Here is a 17,958-nt window from a genome sequence, read left to right as displayed (position 1 = left end):
AGATTCCCAGGTGCCCTGACTGGTTTGGCTCAGTTGGCCTGCGGACTGAAGGGTCCCGGGTTCGATTCCGGTCAAGGGCATGTACCTTGGTTGCGGGCACATCCCCAGTAGGGGATATGCAGGAGGCAGCTGGTCGATGTTTCTCTCTCATCGATGTTTCTAGCTCTCTATCCCTCTCCCTTCCTCTCTGTAAAATAATCAATAAAAAATATATATTTTAATATATATTAAAACATATATATATTAAAATATAAACCAAAAGGTGACAGGTGCGATTCCCAGTCAGGCACATGCCCAAGTTTCGGGTTTGATCCCGTTAGGGTGCACCCAGGAGGCAACCAGTTGATGTTTCTCTTTCCCTCTCTCTAAAATCAATAAAAACATGTGTTTTTTTTAAAAAAGTACAGCCAGGGCGGAGAATCACGGTACTAGGCTTTGCTATCCCTGGGGTAAGGAGTAGAATTTCAAAGATTCTTGAAAATAGGACAGCATGGAGAAGAGAATTTTTTTATTGAAAGAACTACAAGTGACATTTTCCTGGCAGTTTTGCTGAACTAAAGGCCTGATGCAAAAGAGTATTGACGTGTTTTGATGGTTTCTCTCTCATAGGCTCAGACTGTCCAGGTTGCTGAAGTTGAACCACAGTCACAGCCACAGCCTTCCCCAGAACTTCTGCTTCCAAATTCTCTGAAGCCCGAAGAAGGGCTTGAAGTATGGAAAAACTGGGCCCAGACCAAGAACGCTGAGCTCGAGAAGGATGCTCAGAACAGACTGGCGCCCATCGGGAGTGAGTGTTTGGGGGAATAGGAGTGGACTCCGTCTAAAATACAGTGGCTGAAGCTGCAGGAGGGAGGCGGGCAGGACAGTGGTCCCTTGGCTCTGGGAACCAGGAAGCTCCATCTGAAATAGGATGCTGAATTCAAGACAAGCAGCAAGCAGGCCTGAGCAAGGGTGGCGGGGTTTGTGCAAGACGAGGCATTTCTGTACACGTGGATTTCTGGAGTTGACCTAGATCTGGGCAGGGCAGTTCCTGGGAGAAGATAGAAACCAGTGAGTGTGTTCAAAGCCCTTCTTCCTTGGCATCTTGCTTATCTACTTCCTAGCATTCTGAGGGGGTTCTTTCCTCTCGTAGCCCTAATAAAAATGTTCAGGAAATGTGAAGTGGGAAGGAAACCCTTGGTGAATAGAATATAGAGGTTGTTGCCTTAGTAGGCCAGGTCCAAGTGACCATTTCCCTGCCAGCACTGATGGGGCAGTATTCGCTCTGAGCTGACTTCAGGGACATGAGTGACCAATAAAGAGATGACTGTTGCCAGGACTCCCATTCATCTTTGGGGTTTGTGTTGTAGGGCGCCAGCTTCTGCGATTCCAGGAAGATCTCATCTCTTCTGCGGTGGCCGAGCTGAATTACGGGCTCTGTCTCATGACCCGGGAAGCTCGGAATGGAGAAGGCGAACCCTATGACCCAGATGTGCTCTACTATATCTTCCTGTGCATCCAGAAGGTAGGAAACGGCTTCCCAGGGTCGCGTCTGAGCTGTGTTCCCATCAGCTATTTACTGGATGTTCTAAGTAGTAAAATGACAAGCAAGGAGTTATAATTAGGACTTTCTCTTTTAACTGTATAATGAGTTTTTAAGTAGGTTCTTTTTTCAGTTGCAAAAGATCTACATGTTCACTTTAGAAAATAAACATCGTTCATAACCCTGCCTGCCAGCTAGAGAAGCTCCTGTTGGAATATTTTGTATAGTGGCTCTCCCTTCAGGGGGCCTGCCTGTGCCTCCCCCGCCCTCACCCCAGCCCCAGCTCCCAAGCTCTTCATCTCTAGAACTTGTTTGCTAAGCCCATCTTCTAGGAATTACTTTTTCTATCTCTGTAATTTACCCTAAAATGTTTTCTTACCAAATAAATAAATAAATATACTTATATCATATTATATTTATTATATAGAAACAAACAGCCCAGCTGGTGTTACTCAGTGGTTGAGAGTCGATCTATGAACCAGGAGGTCATGGTTTGATTCCGAGTCAGGGCCCATGCCCAGGTTGTAGGCGCAAACCCTGGTGGTGGGGCAATGGGAGACAGCCAAATGATGATTCTCTCTCATCATTGATGTTTCTATTTCTCTCTCTCCCCTTCTCCCTTCCTCTCTCTCAGATCTTTTTTTTTTTTTTAAATATATTTTATTGATTTTTTACAGAGAGGAAGGGAGAGGGATAGAGTGTTAGAAACATCGATGAGAGAGAAACATCAACTAGCTGCCTCCTGCACACCCCCTACTGGGGATGTGCCCGCAACCAAGGTACATGCCCTTGACCGGAATCAAACCTGGGACCTTTCAGTCCGCAGGCCAACGCTCTATCCACTGAGCCAAACCGGTTAGGGCAAGATCTTTTTTTTTTTTTTTTTTTTAAAGGCATATTTTTAAACAAAAAAAAGAACAAAGAAAATTACACACAAATATTTGGTATATTATCTAAGCTTTTTTATTTTATGTATGTATTTATTTATTTATTTTAAGTATTTTATTGATTTATTACAGAGAGGAAGGGAGAGGGATAGAGAGTTAGAAACATCGATGAGAGAGAAACATCGATCAGCTGCCTCCTGCACACTCCCTAACTGGGGATGTGCCCGCAACCAAGGTACATGCCCTTGACCGGAATTAAACCTGGGACCCTTGAGTCCGCAGGCCAGCGCTCTATCCACTGAGCCAAACTGGCTAGGGCTATGTATTTATTTTTGAATGTTTTTATTGATTTTAGGTTTTCAGGACATCTAAGGTGAAGCATGGTGGATGTACTGTAGACTGGCAGTTTGGGAGGCTGAGGAGGGTGTCTTAGTGTTTGAATGCTCTTGTGGAAAACCCCCCGTGAGCTGGGAAAGGCACCTGCTGGTGGCACGCACCTGTTGCCCGGGCCTGAGAAGAGTCTGCCTGGCCACTCGGGGTCCTGGGTGAATTGCTTCCCATGCTTTCTCATGCCCGGTGCTCCCCAGTCCTGGCAGACAGGCTCAGGCATCTCCGTTTACAGACAAGGAAACTGAGCCCCCAAAGTTAAAAGACTCACATGAGTTATTTGACTGACACCATAGCCAACAGGAGGCTGGCCCTAGAGCCGGCACCATGTTTTTGCTGCCGTAAGAGCCTTGCCCGGGTGAAATCACATTCACAGAGTGTGCCAAGTGCATGAGACTTGGTTCACATGATCCGGCGTGTACTGTGGCCGAGGCACGTGCTGGACGGTTTTGACCTGGTATGGAGGTTTATTAAGGGGGATGGGTAGGCAGAAGTGATAGTACCTGGTAAAAGAACGCGTATTTCCCCTGCAAGTCTTACTCGAGAGACTACCAACAACTTTTCTTGATTGTTTTTCTTTTAGTATCTTTTTGAAAATGGACGGGTTGATGACATTTTCTCAGATCTTTATTACGTTCGATTCACGGAGTGGCTCCATGAAGTTCTCAAGGACGTTCAGCCCCGAGTCACTCCACTGGGTAAGCGTCTTCCTAGTACTTGGATGTCTTTCCCACCTGGTTTAAGAAGGATCGGCCGCTTGTGTGCCTGGCTCTACAGCACGGGGGTGAGGGGGCTGTACACCTGGGCACCAGCATCAGCCTCTGCTGCTTGCCCTGCTGTGGCAGGGGCACTGCTCACCAGGCACAGGACCAGCTGGTCCCAGTGTGGCAAGAACAGGGCCAAGCGGAGTGTGGGGTAGTTACTCTTTTTTTTCCTATTAAAATTAGAATCATTGCAAAAAATAAGAATTATTAACTGTTTTATCTGTAGGTTGCTCATGTTACATATGTTTTATGTATATTGAGTGGGGCCAAAGAAGGTTTACACTTGTTTATGTGGAAAATAATTCAATAATCCTATCTAGTAAAGAGGGAATATACTAATTGACCCTCACGCCGTCACAAAGATGGCGGCGCCCACAGCCGATAAGGAGGGAATATGCTAATCGACTGCCATGCACTCAAAGATGGCGGCACCCACAGCCAATAAGGAGAGAATATGCTAATTGACTGCCATGCACTCAAAGATGGTAGCACCCACAGCCACAAGATGGCGGTGCCCAGTCCCCTCAGCCCCGCTGGGGCAGCAGGCGCGCAGCAAGGCTGGGCCCGCCCCTGCTGTGCACCCATCTCCGGAGACCCCCAGTCCCCTCAGCCCCCCAGCCACCCAGGCTGCTGGAGGCTCAGGTAACCAGGGCCGGCCGAGGCTGCTGCCGGCAGTGGGAGCAGCAGAGGTGTGATGGGGCCGTTGCCTTCCCCTGATCGCTGGGTCGTCTCCCGCCCCTGAGGGCTCCCGGACTGTGAGGGCGCAGGCCAGGTTAAGGGACTCCCCCTCCAGTGCATGAATTTTCATGCACTGGGCCTCTAGTTAATAAATAATAATAATACAAGAAAAGACTGTTTCGAGTCCTCAAAACGATAAACCTACTTTTGCTCCGCCCTGTATAGAACACAATTGTTGCTTTACCTACAGGTAACTTCCTGGGTAGTGTGTCATATCGGAAAGAACACGAGTTTTGCAGTAGAATGTCTGAGGTGGTTTTGTTTTGTTTTAAGAAACTTTATTTTTATTTATTTTTTTGTTAATCCTTACCCGAGGATATTTTTCCATTGATTTTTTAGTGAGAATGGAAGGTAGAGGGGGAGATAGAGAGAGAGGGAAACATCGATGTGAGAGAGACACATGGATTGGTTGCCCCCAGCATAGGCTCGACCAGGGCCAGGAATCAAGCCTGCAACTGAGGGATGTGCCCTTGACTGGAATCGAATCCGAGACCCTTCAGTCCATGGGCTGATGCTCTACCCACTGAGCCAGACCAGCTCGAGCTAATAAACTTTATTTCTTAGAGCAGTTTTAGGTTTACAGAAAAATTAAGCAGGAGGTACAGAGAATTCCCATATATCCCCCATACAGTGTTTCCCCAATTATTATCTTGTATTAGTGTGGTAAACTTGTTAAAATTGATGAGCCAGTATTGATACATTATTAATTAAATGCCTGTAGTTTACATTAGGGTCCACTCCTTGTGTTGTACATACTGTGGGTTTTGAGAAATGTGTAATGGCATGTGTCTGCAGTTACTGTATCATTCAGAAGTTTCACTACCTTAAAACCCCCTATGTTCCACCTAGTTATCCCTCCCTGCCTCCCCTAGAATTTCTGGCAACCAGTGGTCTTTTTACTATCTCCATGGTTTTTGCCTTTTTCAGAATGTCATATAGTTGGAATAATTTATTTTGTGGCCTTTTCAGATTTTTTTTTCACTTAGCAGTATGCGTTAATGTCTGTGTGTGTCTTTGTGGCTTGATAGCTCATTCCTTTTATTGCTGATAATATTCCATTGCATGAATGTACCACAGTTTGTTTATCCATTCACCTATGGAATAACTTCCGATTTTGGCAATTATGAATAAAGCTGCTATAAACATTTTGTGCAGGTTTTTGATGAAAGAATAGGCAGGCAGATCAATGAAACAGAACAGAGAGCCCAGAAATAGAGCCACAAAAATATAACCAACTTACCTTTGTCAAAGGAACAAAGGGAGTTCAGTGAAGAAAAGATAGTCTTTTCAACAGGCTCTAGAACTGGACATCCACATGCAAAACATCAGTCTAGACATAGACCTTACACCATTCACAAAACTAACTCCAGATGGATCACAGACCAAAATGTAGAATGCAAAATTATTAAAGTCCTCCTAGAGATAACATAGAAAAGCTAGGTGACCTTGGGTTTGATGATGACTTTTTATATACACCTAGAGGCCCAGTGCACGGATTTGTGCACTGGTGGACTCCCTCGGCCTGGCCTGTGGGGATCGGCCGAAACCAGCAGTCTGACATCCCCAGAGGGGCCCCACTGGTGCACAAATCCATTAACCAGGCCTCTAGTATGCATGTAAGATCTTTGGTTAATCTCTTCCTGCCCTCCCCCCTTCCCTCTGAGATTCATCAGTCTGTTCCATGTTTCCGTGCCTGTGGTTTCCGCTCCTGTGTTGAGTGTCTGCCCCCTGGTCGTCGATCAGCTGGTCACTTAGTCTTTTATATATAGAGAAGATACCAAAAGCTCTGCAATCCATGAAAGAAAAAATTGACAATGTTGGATTTTATTCAAATTAAAAACTTCTGCTTTGAAGTTAAGAGAATGAAAAAAACGAGCCACAAACTGGAAGAAAATCTTTGAAAAACACATATCCAATGAAGGACTGGTATCCAAAATATACAAAGAACTCTTAACACTCAATGATGTGTAATGTGGCTTGATAGCTCATTTCCTTTTATTGCTGATACTATTCCATTGTATGGATGTACCACAGTTTGTTTATCCATTCACCTATGGAATAACTTCCAACAAACAACCTGAGTAACAAATGGGCAAAAGATCTGAACAGATGCCTCACTAAAGAAGGTACACAGGTGGTAGACAAGCACATGAAAAGATGCTTATTACATGTCACCAGGAAGTTGCAATTTTATAAAATAACAAGAAGCCGCTGTATCACCGTGACGAAGGCTGAAACCCTCACTGGCAGCACCAGATGGCGCCAGGGAGCACCAAGAGCCTCACCCACTGCTGGTGGGATTGCAAAGTGGCACAGCCACTTTGGTTTGGAAGACAGTTTGGCATTTTCATAAAAAAGTAAACATTTTCTTGCCTTATGATCCAGCAGTCAGGCTCCTTGGGATTTGCGTTGAAAACAGTCTGGTTAACCTCGATCACCACTACTAGTTTGTTACGTGCTTAACCTTAAAAACATTATTGGTTATGTATTTTTGGTGCCTACTGTGTGCCAGGCAGTGTTCCAGTTACATAGATAATAACATCGCAGTGAACAAAATGGACCTTACAGTCTGACGGCGAAACAGGAAGTCACCAAATTATTTGTGATTGAGTAAGTGCTTTGAAGAACAAAGCACAAGGGAATGGAAGTGTTGGGGCCTTAGGAGGGAGGCCTCTCTGTCGTTAGAACAGAGACCGGTAAGTGAATCCGTGACTCACGCTTCATGATTTGCACATTTTTGAGGCAAGTGTAGCCGTGTAGAATTTGCTTTTTAAGGCTTTTTATTGTGGAATTTCAAACACATATAAAAGTAAACAAGAGATTAATGACACTCCCTTGTACCTACTGTTTGTTCATGACAAATCTCATTTCATATATACACTACTTATTCCCCCTCCCATATTATTTTGAAGTAAGTCCCAGACACTTTATTCATAAATATTTTAGTGTGTATTATTGACCTACCACAATGCCGTTATCATACCCTTTAAAAAAAAAAGATAATTCCATAATGTCATCAAAATCTACCCTCTTTGAATTTCTAATGTCATAATTTTGTTTAAGTCAAGGTATAAATTCCACACATTGAAATTGCTGGGTATACCTTTTAATGGTTAGTTTTAATCTTTAATTTCCCCCTTGTTTTTTTTTCTTGCACTTTATGGAAGAAATTAGCCTTTTAAATTGTCACACCGTTTACTTTTTGCTGATTACATCCCCGTGGTGTAGTTTGACTTATTCTTCTCTTCCCTGTATTTACAGTTAAGAGGTAGTTGCATATAAAGACTCAACTGATCAGGTTTTGTTCTTTTGTGTGTATTTTTTCCTTTTTGGCAAGGTTATATCATAGATGAGTTATTTATTTTCATCAGATGCCCTTAATGTCTGTATCCATTGATTCATTAGTTGCAAAAGGTGGTATTATAATGTTATTACTTCTTCATTATTAGCTGGAAAACAGAGAAACGTTTCCTTGCCAACCTCTTGAAGTCCTGGCGATGTGAACTATAGAAAAGGGGGATCAGGGCTTGTTTGTTCTCCTGTTTAGCAGTTTGCACAGGACGGACGTGGTTCACCAGCTTCCCTCAGTGAAACCAAGTAGCTGTGTGGTTTTGTTTGTTTCTAAGCATCATCATGAATGAGTGACTGTGAGCATATTTAATGAGTCAGCCCATCGCAGTTACCTTTCCGCCCCCTCCCAGTCCTTATCTTTATTGATGTGCAAACTGACCCATCTTTGATCACTTGGAGTTTCTTTAAATTAGCCCTTAAGTTCTTCTGACACACCCTGCTTCCATGATTTCTGGTTTGCCAACATGCTTCAGGCTCATCTCGGACATTCCTGTCCCAGTGCGGCATCGGTCTGTTCTCCGTGAACCCTGATGTGTTTAGTGTTAAATGGTATTTCAGGACCAAACCGAGATCTGATGCCAGGTGTGCTCATTGCTCCTGGGCTGGTCATTGTTTCTAGGTCTTTAAAGTGGGCAGAACCAAAAATATAAAAGACCGAATTGATCATTTTGATCCTTGTAGCTTAGAATCGGGACTCAGGCTTTTCTGTGATGGCTCTGTCTCCGTCACCCTTCTCCCGCGCCAGGAGTTTCCCTAAGGTTCAGGCGACGTTGTGTTGCTAAAGAAGCAATTAAAGCTGGGGAACGTGACACCAGGTGGCACAGTGAACCCCGAGAAAATAGTGCGTGCAAGTGTGCCCGGGACCGCTCGTAGGGCTGGCCTTCTCTGGGGACGACTGTCTCCTGCCACCCACCCTGCTCCAGACACGTCTAAGAGCAGGGAAGGTGAGCTCATTGTCACTGGACCACAACATACAAGAGTGGAGGCAGCGCCCTGAAGAGATGGACATGCACTGGTGGAGTCAGAGGGCCAGCTGTGGCGAGAGCAGAGGAGAGGAATGTATTGGGCAGAATATTTCTTTCCCTGCTTCTGCGAAGTGGCACTGGCCCACAGACACTTGCACACTGACTACGGAATGAACATATCAAGGGGCTTGGTGATTAAACTCCTGGCCTCTGTCCCTGCCCAGCTCTCAACTTGCTTATGTAACAGGGTCTTACAGGAACACCTGCCCTGTGGGGGACACCGGTACTGGACGGCAGTCTCCCCTTTACCTGAGAGGGGTTGCAAATGGCTTCCTTTCTAAAGAAGGTGTAGCAAGGGCAAGCAGGCAGGCATACCTGTGCTTTGGGCCCTGAGCACATTTGAAATTCTGGTGAAAGCTCTGCCTTCTTCCCGGAGAAGTACGCCTGTATGCAGAGTGTGGGTCACAGTTTGGGGTTTCACTTTCCCTGAGGCCTGTCTTTTTGTTTCATGGTGAAAGGAAAAACTAACATCCAGTAAGAGCAGGGCAGTGGTTCTCAACTTAGGAAATGGTGTTGGGACCAAACCATTTGTGTTTTAAAAGCTTCCGAGGTGACTGTGCCTCCCAGGAAGGTTCCTCCTGCTAACCCTCGTCCTGCCAGCCCTGGTTGCAGCAGTCCTCTGTTCCTCCTAGGCTATGTGCTGCCCAGCCACGTGACCGAGGAGATGCTGTGGGAGTGCAAGCAGCTCGGGGCTCACTCCCCTTCCACACTGCTGACCACCCTCATGTTCTTTAACACCAAGTAAGTGTTCTAGAGGCTCCGTACTTAGCCACTGCCGGCAGCTGCCCCGCGAAGAGGGTGGAAGCTCTCCAGGCCGACTTTGAGTTCTTTTGACACATTTGAGAGCCTTTGGGCCACGGAAAGCAGGCAGCCTCGCCAGACCCCCCACCAGTCCTGATGTGACTTCTCCACGGACAGTGTGTGTGGGTGGGGCTGGCCCATGTCCTGGGAGTGGGGGCCCTGGCTCTTGTAAAGCACTGACGGCAGAGGGTAAGTCACGGTCTCCTCCTGGCACCCTCCCTTCTGCCTGGCTTTCACTTGCGGTGCAGGTACTTCCTGTTGAAGACGGTGGACCAGCACATGAAGCTGGCCTTCTCCAAGGTCTTGCGACAGACAAAGAAGAACCCCTCCAACCCTAAGGACAAAAGCACGAGTATTCGGTACCTGAAGGCACTTGGGATACACCAGACGGGCCAGAAAGGTAGGGAAGGGGGCGGGGCCTGCAGAAACGGTGCTCCTCGTCCTGCCACGCTCTGTGCCAAGGGGCTAGCGATGAGTTGGGGCTGGGACTTGTTGGATAGCGATTCTCCATTCCTTTCTCCTCAGCCAGAAACGTCAGACTCTTGAAGAAGCAGAGATGACCCAGAAAAGATAGCTGTCTTTTCCTTTCATAGTCACCGCCCATTCCTCACACCCTTTCTCCTTCCAATATGTCCTAGTTGGGATGCTGGGCCTGAGCTAAAGTAGTCTGATGCCATGTCTGTGGTTGGTGTGTTTTGTAGTTACAGATGACATGTATGCAGAACAGACGGAAAATCCTGAGAATCCACTGAGATGTCCCATCAAGCTGTACGATTTCTACCTCTTTAAATGGTGAGGGGGTTTCCTTCTAAGCGGGCACCTGTGTGCGAGGTGCCTGTGTGCAGAGGCATTCTCTGGTCCCCAGCTGAGAGGAGAAACACACTGCAGGAAAGCTGGGTACAGAAGCAGACTGACTGCTTTCCCCACAGCACGTGATGTGCTGAGCACTGGGGTCCTAAAGGGGTCCCTTTCCTGAAGAGGAGAGGAAGGTAGAGGGAGGCGGTACAGACAGGCTGCCTCCATCGCACGGTGAGCGTCTCTGGGGCTTGACCCTTTGTCATTGCCGCCATCCAAGGGGGACTCCTTTCCCTGGCTTTGTGCTCTGCTGCGCCTGGCGTGGGGCTGTCACACTCCCAGCAATGTCAGAATGATCTTTCTACGTTGAAGATCTTGTGTTACTTAAATCTGCAGTGGTTTTCTTCGCTCTACAAAGACAGGATCCTAACGTGGCCAAGAGGCCCTTCATTCCCTCCCCTTTGCTGACCTCGCATCCAGCCAGCTCTGGCTTTCTGGCCGCACTGGCTCCTCTCCACTGCGGACACCGTGCTTTCCCTTACTCGAGGCCTCGGCCCAGGTTTTTTCCCTGTTGGGCAACCCCACACCGCCCCGCCCCACCCAGTTAGCAGTCAGCTCCTGCCCACCAGTTCTCAAGCACCTTATGGGGGAAGCATTTCACACCCTACCTGTGCCCTCAGGTGCTCCATCTGTCGCACTGTGTCCTGGGTGTGTCTGAGTGTTTAACTTCTGTCTGCCTCTCCCCTTATCTGTCAGCCCCAGAAGGGAGGCCCTGTTGGGTCTTACTCATTTCCTTACCATCAGCACCTAAGGCAGGACTGACAAACAGGAGCCCTTGGTAACCCTGAGTGGATGGATGAAGAGCTGAGGGGATGGTGTGTGCTATGCACTTGAGAGAGGCACAGCACAGCACTGAGGGTGGGGGGCCCAGGTTGAGTTCCTCAGTTAGAGCAGGAATTCTCAGAGGATTGGGTGCAGGAAGCAACCTGAACAAAGACTTGGAAGACAGCCCTGGGCGGTAAAGCTTATTCCAAGTCGGACATGGTTGGACTCAAGTAGGTGAGCCTGGGAGCCCCAGGTCAGCGGAATCAGCTGGCATCTGAGGGCGGCACAGCAGAGGCAGCTGCCCTGGCGCCCGAGGCTGTGTGTGTGGCTGTGCCGCCCTCCCTCCAGAGCAGCTGCCTTCCCAGCGTTTGCAGATGTCTGTCTGGGAGTTTCGGGTGGGAGGGTTGAGATTGTGGTTTTAACCAGCTTTTACTGACATATTCTTCAGTCCCCAGAGTGTGAAAGGCCGGAATGACACCTTTTACCTGACGCCGGAGCCAGTGGTGGCCCCCAACAGCCCAATCTGGTACTCGGTTCAGCCTATCAGCAGAGAGCAGATGGGACAGATGCTGACTCGGATCCTGGTGATACGGGAAATTCAGGAGGCCATTGCAGTGGCCAACGCAAGCACCATGCACTGAACTCCCTTAGCCATGGTGCTAGGGAGAGCAGCCAGGAAGAAACGGACAGACTTTCACACTAAAGAAGAGGCCTCCATTTTTTCTTTCTTTTTTTATTGGTGTAGTTACGAAGCCTTTCCGACTGCTTCTGTTTAAAATGTAAAAGGAAACTGCCCCTGTGCATCTTCATAAACCTGCTGCAGCAGGCGCTCAGCCACGGGCCGGGTCCTGAGAGCCAGGTGTCCTACAACGTGGCTGGCTGCTTTCTCTTGTCGGGCCGGGGAAAGGGCTTGGACTGTTGGAGAAATGTGGCCCCTTCCCTTCCTCCAGGAAGATGGGATTCATGGCGGGTGGACCCTGCGGGCACTCGCCCCAGCTGGCTCCACTCTGCCTGCGACTCCGCTGGCCACAGGGGACCGGTCTTTTCTTTTATGCTCAGACATAAACTTAGCATCTTAATGGAAAGAGAATGAGGGGAACTTCAATTATGATTTATTAAAGACAGTTTCTATTACACCCTCCTTTATGACAAGTGACATTTTAGATGTTAAAGTAAACTCTACCATGCCCTTTTTTTTTGGCCCAACATTGAGGCCTTAAACCTGAGGCTATTGTGCCTGATGGAATTCTTGTAACATACACTTGTGTATCATATAAAGATACCACTCTGTTTCTCTTATGTATTCTTAATCTAGCTGTTTATTAAGAATGACAAGCACGTCTTTTCAACACGCTGGTGCACAATGCCTCTTTATTTGGGCGGAGACGGGCGGAGCAGCGGAAGCAAAGCCGCGCCTGCTCGCTGAACGGCCGGGGCTCTGCGGGGGGGAGGGGGCGGGGCAGTGACGCCACAGCCCAATCGCTGTGCGCGAGTCCGTGCTCTGCGCATGCGCTGTCCCGCCCGGGGAGGGGGGCGTGCCGGCTCCGCCCGCGCGCCGCGTCCTGACGTCACGACGCACCGGTCGCACTGACGACAGCGCGGGTGTATATTGGCGCGGCCCTGACGCCAGCAGACTCTGCGGCGTGCTTCTCGGGCACTCGCGCGTTCCCTGCCATGGCCGACTACCTGATCAGCGGGGGCACGTCCTACGTGCCTGACGACGGGCTCACGGCGCAGCAGCTGTTCAACTGCGGGGACGGCCTCACCTACAAGTGCGGGCCTCGCGGGCTCTGGGCGAGGGGAGGGCTGGGGGCCGGGCTGGGCTGCATGGGGCCGCCTGTGGGGGGCAGGTTCCGGGAATCCCCACCCGGCCCTGGGGCTCCGTTGACAGTGAAGCGGGTGGATGGGGCGGCACTGGCAGTGCTGGGATTTCCGACCGGGAACGCCATTCTCTGGGCACGTGGAGTGGTCGGGCCGGGGCCGGTGACAGCCAGCGGCAGAGAAGGCCCCGTCGCGCTCCACCTGCGCTCTGCCGGGCCCGGAGCGCCTGGGCCCGGTCGGTGCCCTCCGCCCAAATGCCTTTGCAAAGGTCTGTGGGATGGAGCCTCCGGTTGCACCGAGCCTGAGCCTCACTCCCGATTCGCTCCCGCCCTCCTAGTGACTTTCTCATTCTCCCCGGATACATCGACTTCACTGCAGACCAGGTGGTGAGTATGGCCAGGAATTGGGTCCTTCGCGTCCAGACCGGGCGAGGGGCTGCCGTGCCTTGTCTGCCTCCCCAGATCGGTTCTGGGGAGGGGCTTAGCTTGCAGGTCGTGCAGGTCGTTTTGTGGGAGACGGGGCACCATCGTGAGTTGTGTGGACTGTTCTCTCACTTCGGCTGGCCTCGTTTCCTCAGGACCTGACCTCTGCTCTGACCAAAAAGATCACCCTGAAGACCCCCCTGGTGTCCTCCCCCATGGACACGGTCACGGAGGCGGGGATGGCCATCGCAATGGCGGTGAGCACCGTGGGGCGGAAGGGCGGAAGCAGGGGGCTCTTCCCCAAAGGCATGGTCATGCCGCTCGTATTCTTGTCCATTTTCCCGTCATTTTCTTATTCTACAGCTGACGGGTGGCATTGGCTTCATCCACCACAACTGCACACCTGAATTCCAGGCCAACGAAGTTCGGAAAGTGAAGGTCAGAAGGACAAGGATCATGGGCAAGAGCCCCTGGGAATTGCGCTGAGGTGGGGTGGGGGGTGTTTGGGTCCTAAGGACCCTTTTTCCCACCGTGGAGCTGAGTTCCTGAGCATAGGAGCCTGGGGTGGGTCTTAAGGCAGGAGAAGAGGACCAAGTGAACAGCACCTACACGCGCCCGCCCCCCCCCCCCCCTTCCCCGCCCGCCAGGCTCCTATCCCTGGGTGTGAGGTGTTTGATTTGGTCCCGTGGCACTGCCAAAGGGATAGTTGGCACAAACTTGTTTTAAGACCAGAAGCCGATGAAGGTGATTCAGAAATGCCCATTCTCGTCTCTTCCAGAAATACGAGCAGGGCTTCATCACAGACCCCGTGGTGCTCAGCCCCAAGGACCGAGTGCGGGATGTGTTTGAAGCCAAGGCCCGGCATGGCTTCTGCGGCATCCCCATCACCGACACGGGCCGGATGGGCAGCCGCCTGGTGGGCATCATCTCCTCGCGGGACATTGACTTTCTCAAGGAGGAGGAGCACGACCGGTTTTTGGAAGAGGTGGGCGCGCTGGCCAAGCCAAGTTCGGCAGCCAGACGAGGACAGGAGCCTCTGCCTCGTGGCATCTCTGATGGTCTCTGCTGTCCAGGAAAGACGAGTGCCTGGCCAAGTTTCTGATCCTCCATCAAGTTCCATCCCCCACCCCACCCCCTACACACACACACACACACACACACTGGAGGCCTCAGTCTGCCCAGACGTTTGCCGTTTGCCGGCATGCACGCTGTGTTCGTCCAGCCCCAGGGTGAAAGCAGTGCTCAAGGACCAACTTGGCCTCCACTTCTAATTTCCTTGTTGTTGATCTGGTGTGGCCCTTCTTTCTCCTGACAGTGTAACAGGCTACTCTACATACCATAGTGTCCCTTGTATATATATGTGAATTTCAGAGAGGAAGGGAGGGAGAGAAAGATAGAAACATCAATGAGAGCGCATCATTGGTCGCCTGCCTCCTGAACGCTCCCTACTGGGGATCAAGCCTGCAACCTGGGCAGTGCCCTTAAGTGGACTTGAACCTGGGACCCTTCAGTCTGCAGGCCGGTGCTCTATCCACTGAGCCAAACTGGCTAGGGCCATAGTGTCTTTTCTACTCAATTCTCATGCTCACCACTAGATTGCTGCAGACACTGCTGGGTTCACTTGAGGGGGTGGTTTGGGTAGTGAGTGAACATGGTGGTCTTTGGAGTCAAGGGCAGGCCTGTTGGGAGGTCTGGTCTTCAGTTGGCCCTTCCTCACAGCTCCCCTCCCTTTCAGATCATGACAAAGAGGGAGGACCTGGTGGTAGCCCCTGCAGGCATCACATTGAAGGAAGCAAATGAAATCCTGCAGCGCAGCAAGAAGGGTGAGTCCGCGAGGCAGGAAGGGTCCTGTCACGGAACACCAGGGTCCTGACTCGTGTCCTGCTGTGCCCTCAGGGAAGCTGCCCATCGTAAACGAAGACGATGAGCTGGTGGCCATCATCGCCCGGACAGACCTGAAGAAGAACCGTGACTACCCACTCGCCTCCAAAGACGCCAAGAAGCAGCTGCTGTGCGGGGCGGCCATTGGCACCCACGAAGACGACAAGTACCGGCTGGACTTGCTGGCCCAGGCCGGCGTGGACGTGGTCGTTTTGGTGAGCTGCCGGCCGGGCAGGACGGGGTGGGAGGGGCTGCCGCCGCGCGGTCTCACGGGCACTTCCTCCCTGTTCCAGGACTCCTCTCAGGGGAACTCCATCTTCCAGATAAACATGATCAAGTACATCAAAGAGAAATACCCGAGCCTCCAGGTCATCGGAGGCAATGGTGAGGCTGATGGCGCTGGGGACGCGGGCGAGCAGGGGAGCGAGGCTCCCACCTAGACCTTCACCTGAGCCCCTGTTCTCCATTGCAGTGGTCACCGCTGCTCAGGCCAAGAATCTCATCGATGCGGGTGTGGACGCCCTGCGGGTGGGCATGGGCAGTGGCTCCATCTGCATCACCCAGGAAGGTAAGGTGCTCTGGCAGGACCCTCAGCTCCACAGGCCTGGAGCCAAGTGCTCTCAGGGGCCCTAGTGAGTCCTCGGTAGGGGCAGCCCCAGGGCCAGCAGGCCCCTTGGATGGGTGACATGCTGGCAGCCAGACAAGCTCTCGTCTTTCGTTCCCATTCCCCCGCCTAGCCTGGCCTCCTTGCTCCTGCTCTGCGCCCTCTCTAAACTCTGGTCTGTTTGTTTCATTTAGCAGCTCCCAAGATCCCTCCAGACATAAAGTCCCACAGCCCCAAATGCCCTTCTACTGTCTCGGGGTGCTATAGTAAGTCCAGCCCGGCCCACTGGCCCGGCCCAGCTGCCCACTGCCCGGCTGCTTGGTTGACTGTAGCTGTAGCTCCCGGGGTTTGTGATGCTGATGGGGTGGGCAGGGCATACTGAATGACAGACCATGGTTTTGGGGGGCTACTCAAAACCCAGCCCCTCACTCCCAGGGTGCTTACAGGGCAGGCCCTCTCCCCAGCAGGCCCTGCTCTGCCCACAGCTGCAGTCGGGCACAGCTCAGGGACCAACTCGGGCACCCTCTTCTTTCCACGCGACCGCCCCTCTCTTGCCTGAGCTGCCCACCGTGTAGGGAGGAAGGGAGGGCCTCGGGTACTAACTGCACAGTGACCCTACCCACCTGATGCCAGGTGGGCGGGGCTTTCCTGGCTGCTGACTGCATGTCCCTGAGGCTGCCCTGGCCATGCAGTGCACGTGCACACGGTGAGTGGCGGCCACCACAGCTGTTTGTATTGTTTGAGACAGAGGTGCAGCCGCCCCAGACGTGACTCGTCCTCAGCCAGGCGGCAGTCCTGGTGCAGGTGTAGCTGAAAGCTGCTGGCTGCAGCTGTGGCCACAGGGCCCCTTGCCTGTCCCCACCAACTCCACCCGCCCATCTGCCCCTCCATCTTTTCACAGTGCTGGCCTGTGGGCGGCCCCAAGCCACGGCAGTGTACAAGGTGTCCGAGTACGCGCGGCGCTTCGGCGTTCCTGTCATCGCTGATGGAGGAATCCAAAATGTGGGCCACATCGCCAAGGCCTTGGCCCTCGGGGCCTCCACAGGTGAGGCCCAGCACCTCGGGAGCCTGGTGGGACCCCTTCCCATGGCCAGGCAGGGCTGCCCCCAGCACTCCCTCTCTCCCCAGTGATGATGGGCTCCCTCCTGGCCGCTACCACTGAGGCCCCTGGTGAGTACTTCTTCTCGGATGGGATCCGGCTAAAGAAGTACCGCGGTATGGGCTCTCTCGACGCCATGGACAAGCATCTCAGCAGCCAGAACCGCTATTTCAGGTGGGACAGGAAGATCAGTTACCTTCTGCCACCCCTGCACTGGCAGCTTCATCTGTGCTTTGACCTTGACCCTGTCTCTTGCCTCTCACTGCAGTGAAGCTGACAAAATCAAGGTGGCCCAGGGGGTGTCTGGGGCGGTGCAGGACAAAGGGTCCATCCACAAGTTTGTCCCCTACCTGATCGCCGGCATCCAACACTCCTGCCAGGACATTGGTGCCAAGAGTTTGACCCAAGTCAGGTAAGCTGGGGCGCTTGCACGTGGGCAGAGAGGCTGCCCCAAGGCCGGCTGCCCACAGCTGCCACCTGCCCTTCCAGAGCCATGATGTACTCTGGGGAGCTCAAGTTCGAGAAGAGAACGTCCTCCGCTCAGGTGGAAGGTGGCGTCCACAGCCTCCATTCGTAAGTGACCAACCCGCTCCCACCCGCCCCCGGGGTGGAGGTCCCTGCTGTGCCTGCCGCCCTCACCTCACAGCTGGTCGGTCCTCTGTCTACAGGTATGAGAAGCGGCTTTTCTGAAAAGGGATTCCAGCATAGTTCCTTGGTTTTTCAATAAAAAATTAAAAAGTGATGCCTGGTCTTTGAGGTCAGAAGGCAGGTGGGGCTCTGCCGCTGCAAGCGTCGCACAAGCACGAAACACAGCACCCGGTTTCCAGGGGGAGCCTCAGCCCTGGGGTCGGGGTGGCTCCAGGGACGCGGAGGGGGCAGATCAAAACATCTCTCCTGAGGCAGCTCACAAGCCAGCCCTGAGCAGCCACGACTCCCGAGGGTCCAGGGTTCAAGCTCAGAGTGACTCGCTGCTTCGAGGTCCGGTCCCTGGGGCTTGGGACCAGCATCCACAGAGCCTTCTGCTGGCCCAAAGCTT

At 51.7% G+C, this 17,958-nt stretch overlaps 2 protein-coding genes across 7 annotated transcripts in view; both read left to right on the top strand.

Annotated features, from left to right (window-relative positions):
• Window positions 1-12,446, top strand: part of QRICH1 (glutamine rich 1) — a 33,725-nt gene extending 21,279 nt beyond the window's left edge. For all 4 annotated transcript variants that reach the window (XM_070391237.1, XM_070391234.1, XM_070391236.1 and 1 more), the window contains 7 exons: window positions 610-787; window positions 1,350-1,504; window positions 3,380-3,494; window positions 9,307-9,415; window positions 9,724-9,875; window positions 10,177-10,267; window positions 11,544-12,446. In XM_070391237.1, the coding sequence (XP_070247338.1) occupies window positions 610-787; window positions 1,350-1,504; window positions 3,380-3,494; window positions 9,307-9,415; window positions 9,724-9,875; window positions 10,177-10,267; window positions 11,544-11,736 (993 nt within the window). In that variant the 3' untranslated portion in view covers window positions 11,737-12,446. The remainder of the gene's footprint in view (window positions 1-609; window positions 788-1,349; window positions 1,505-3,379; window positions 3,495-9,306; window positions 9,416-9,723; window positions 9,876-10,176; window positions 10,268-11,543) is intronic.
• Window positions 12,447-12,699: 253 nt separating this feature from the next.
• IMPDH2 (inosine monophosphate dehydrogenase 2) lies at window positions 12,700-17,664 on the top strand. Of its 3 annotated transcripts, none has more exons than XM_070391229.1 (15): window positions 12,700-12,867; window positions 13,254-13,302; window positions 13,494-13,595; window positions 13,702-13,776; window positions 14,117-14,323; window positions 15,074-15,161; window positions 15,235-15,434; window positions 15,513-15,603; window positions 15,692-15,787; window positions 16,021-16,089; window positions 16,725-16,868; window positions 16,952-17,096; window positions 17,191-17,334; window positions 17,412-17,495; window positions 17,591-17,664. In XM_070391229.1, exons 1-15 carry the CDS (start codon window positions 12,770-12,772, stop codon window positions 17,610-17,612), a joined length of 1,614 nt encoding a protein of 537 aa, XP_070247330.1. In that variant the 5' UTR covers window positions 12,700-12,769; the 3' UTR covers window positions 17,613-17,664. The 3 variants fall into 3 exon arrangements, with proteins under 3 accessions (XP_070247330.1, XP_070247329.1, XP_070247331.1); XM_070391228.1 differs by having other exon boundaries at window positions 16,018-16,089; XM_070391230.1 differs by lacking the exon at window positions 16,021-16,089 and having other exon boundaries at window positions 12,701-12,867.
• The last annotated feature ends 294 nt before the right edge of the window (window positions 17,665-17,958 follow it).

Source organism: Myotis yumanensis, unplaced genomic scaffold, assembly GCF_028538775.1.
Source record: "Myotis yumanensis isolate MYYU_CA2020_CCGP unplaced genomic scaffold, mMyoYum1.0.hap1 SCAF_14, whole genome shotgun sequence".
Lineage (NCBI taxonomy): Eukaryota > Metazoa > Chordata > Mammalia > Chiroptera > Vespertilionidae > Myotis > Myotis yumanensis.
Note: the sequence above shows the minus strand (reverse complement) of the source record. Positions and strands in the feature narration are given on the sequence as shown.

Bases quoted from the DNA above. Each gene is read 5' to 3' on its own strand.
- IMPDH2 (XM_070391228.1), top strand. From the start codon at position 12,770: ATGGCCGACTACCTGATCAGCGGGGGCACGTCCTACGTGCCTGACGAC. The intron at 13,303-13,493 runs GTGAGTATGGCC...TCGTTTCCTCAG, and splicing joins ACTTCACTGCAGACCAGGTG to GACCTGACCTCTGCTCTGAC. The intron at 14,324-15,073 runs GTGGGCGCGCTG...CCTCCCTTTCAG, and splicing joins ACGACCGGTTTTTGGAAGAG to ATCATGACAAAGAGGGAGGA.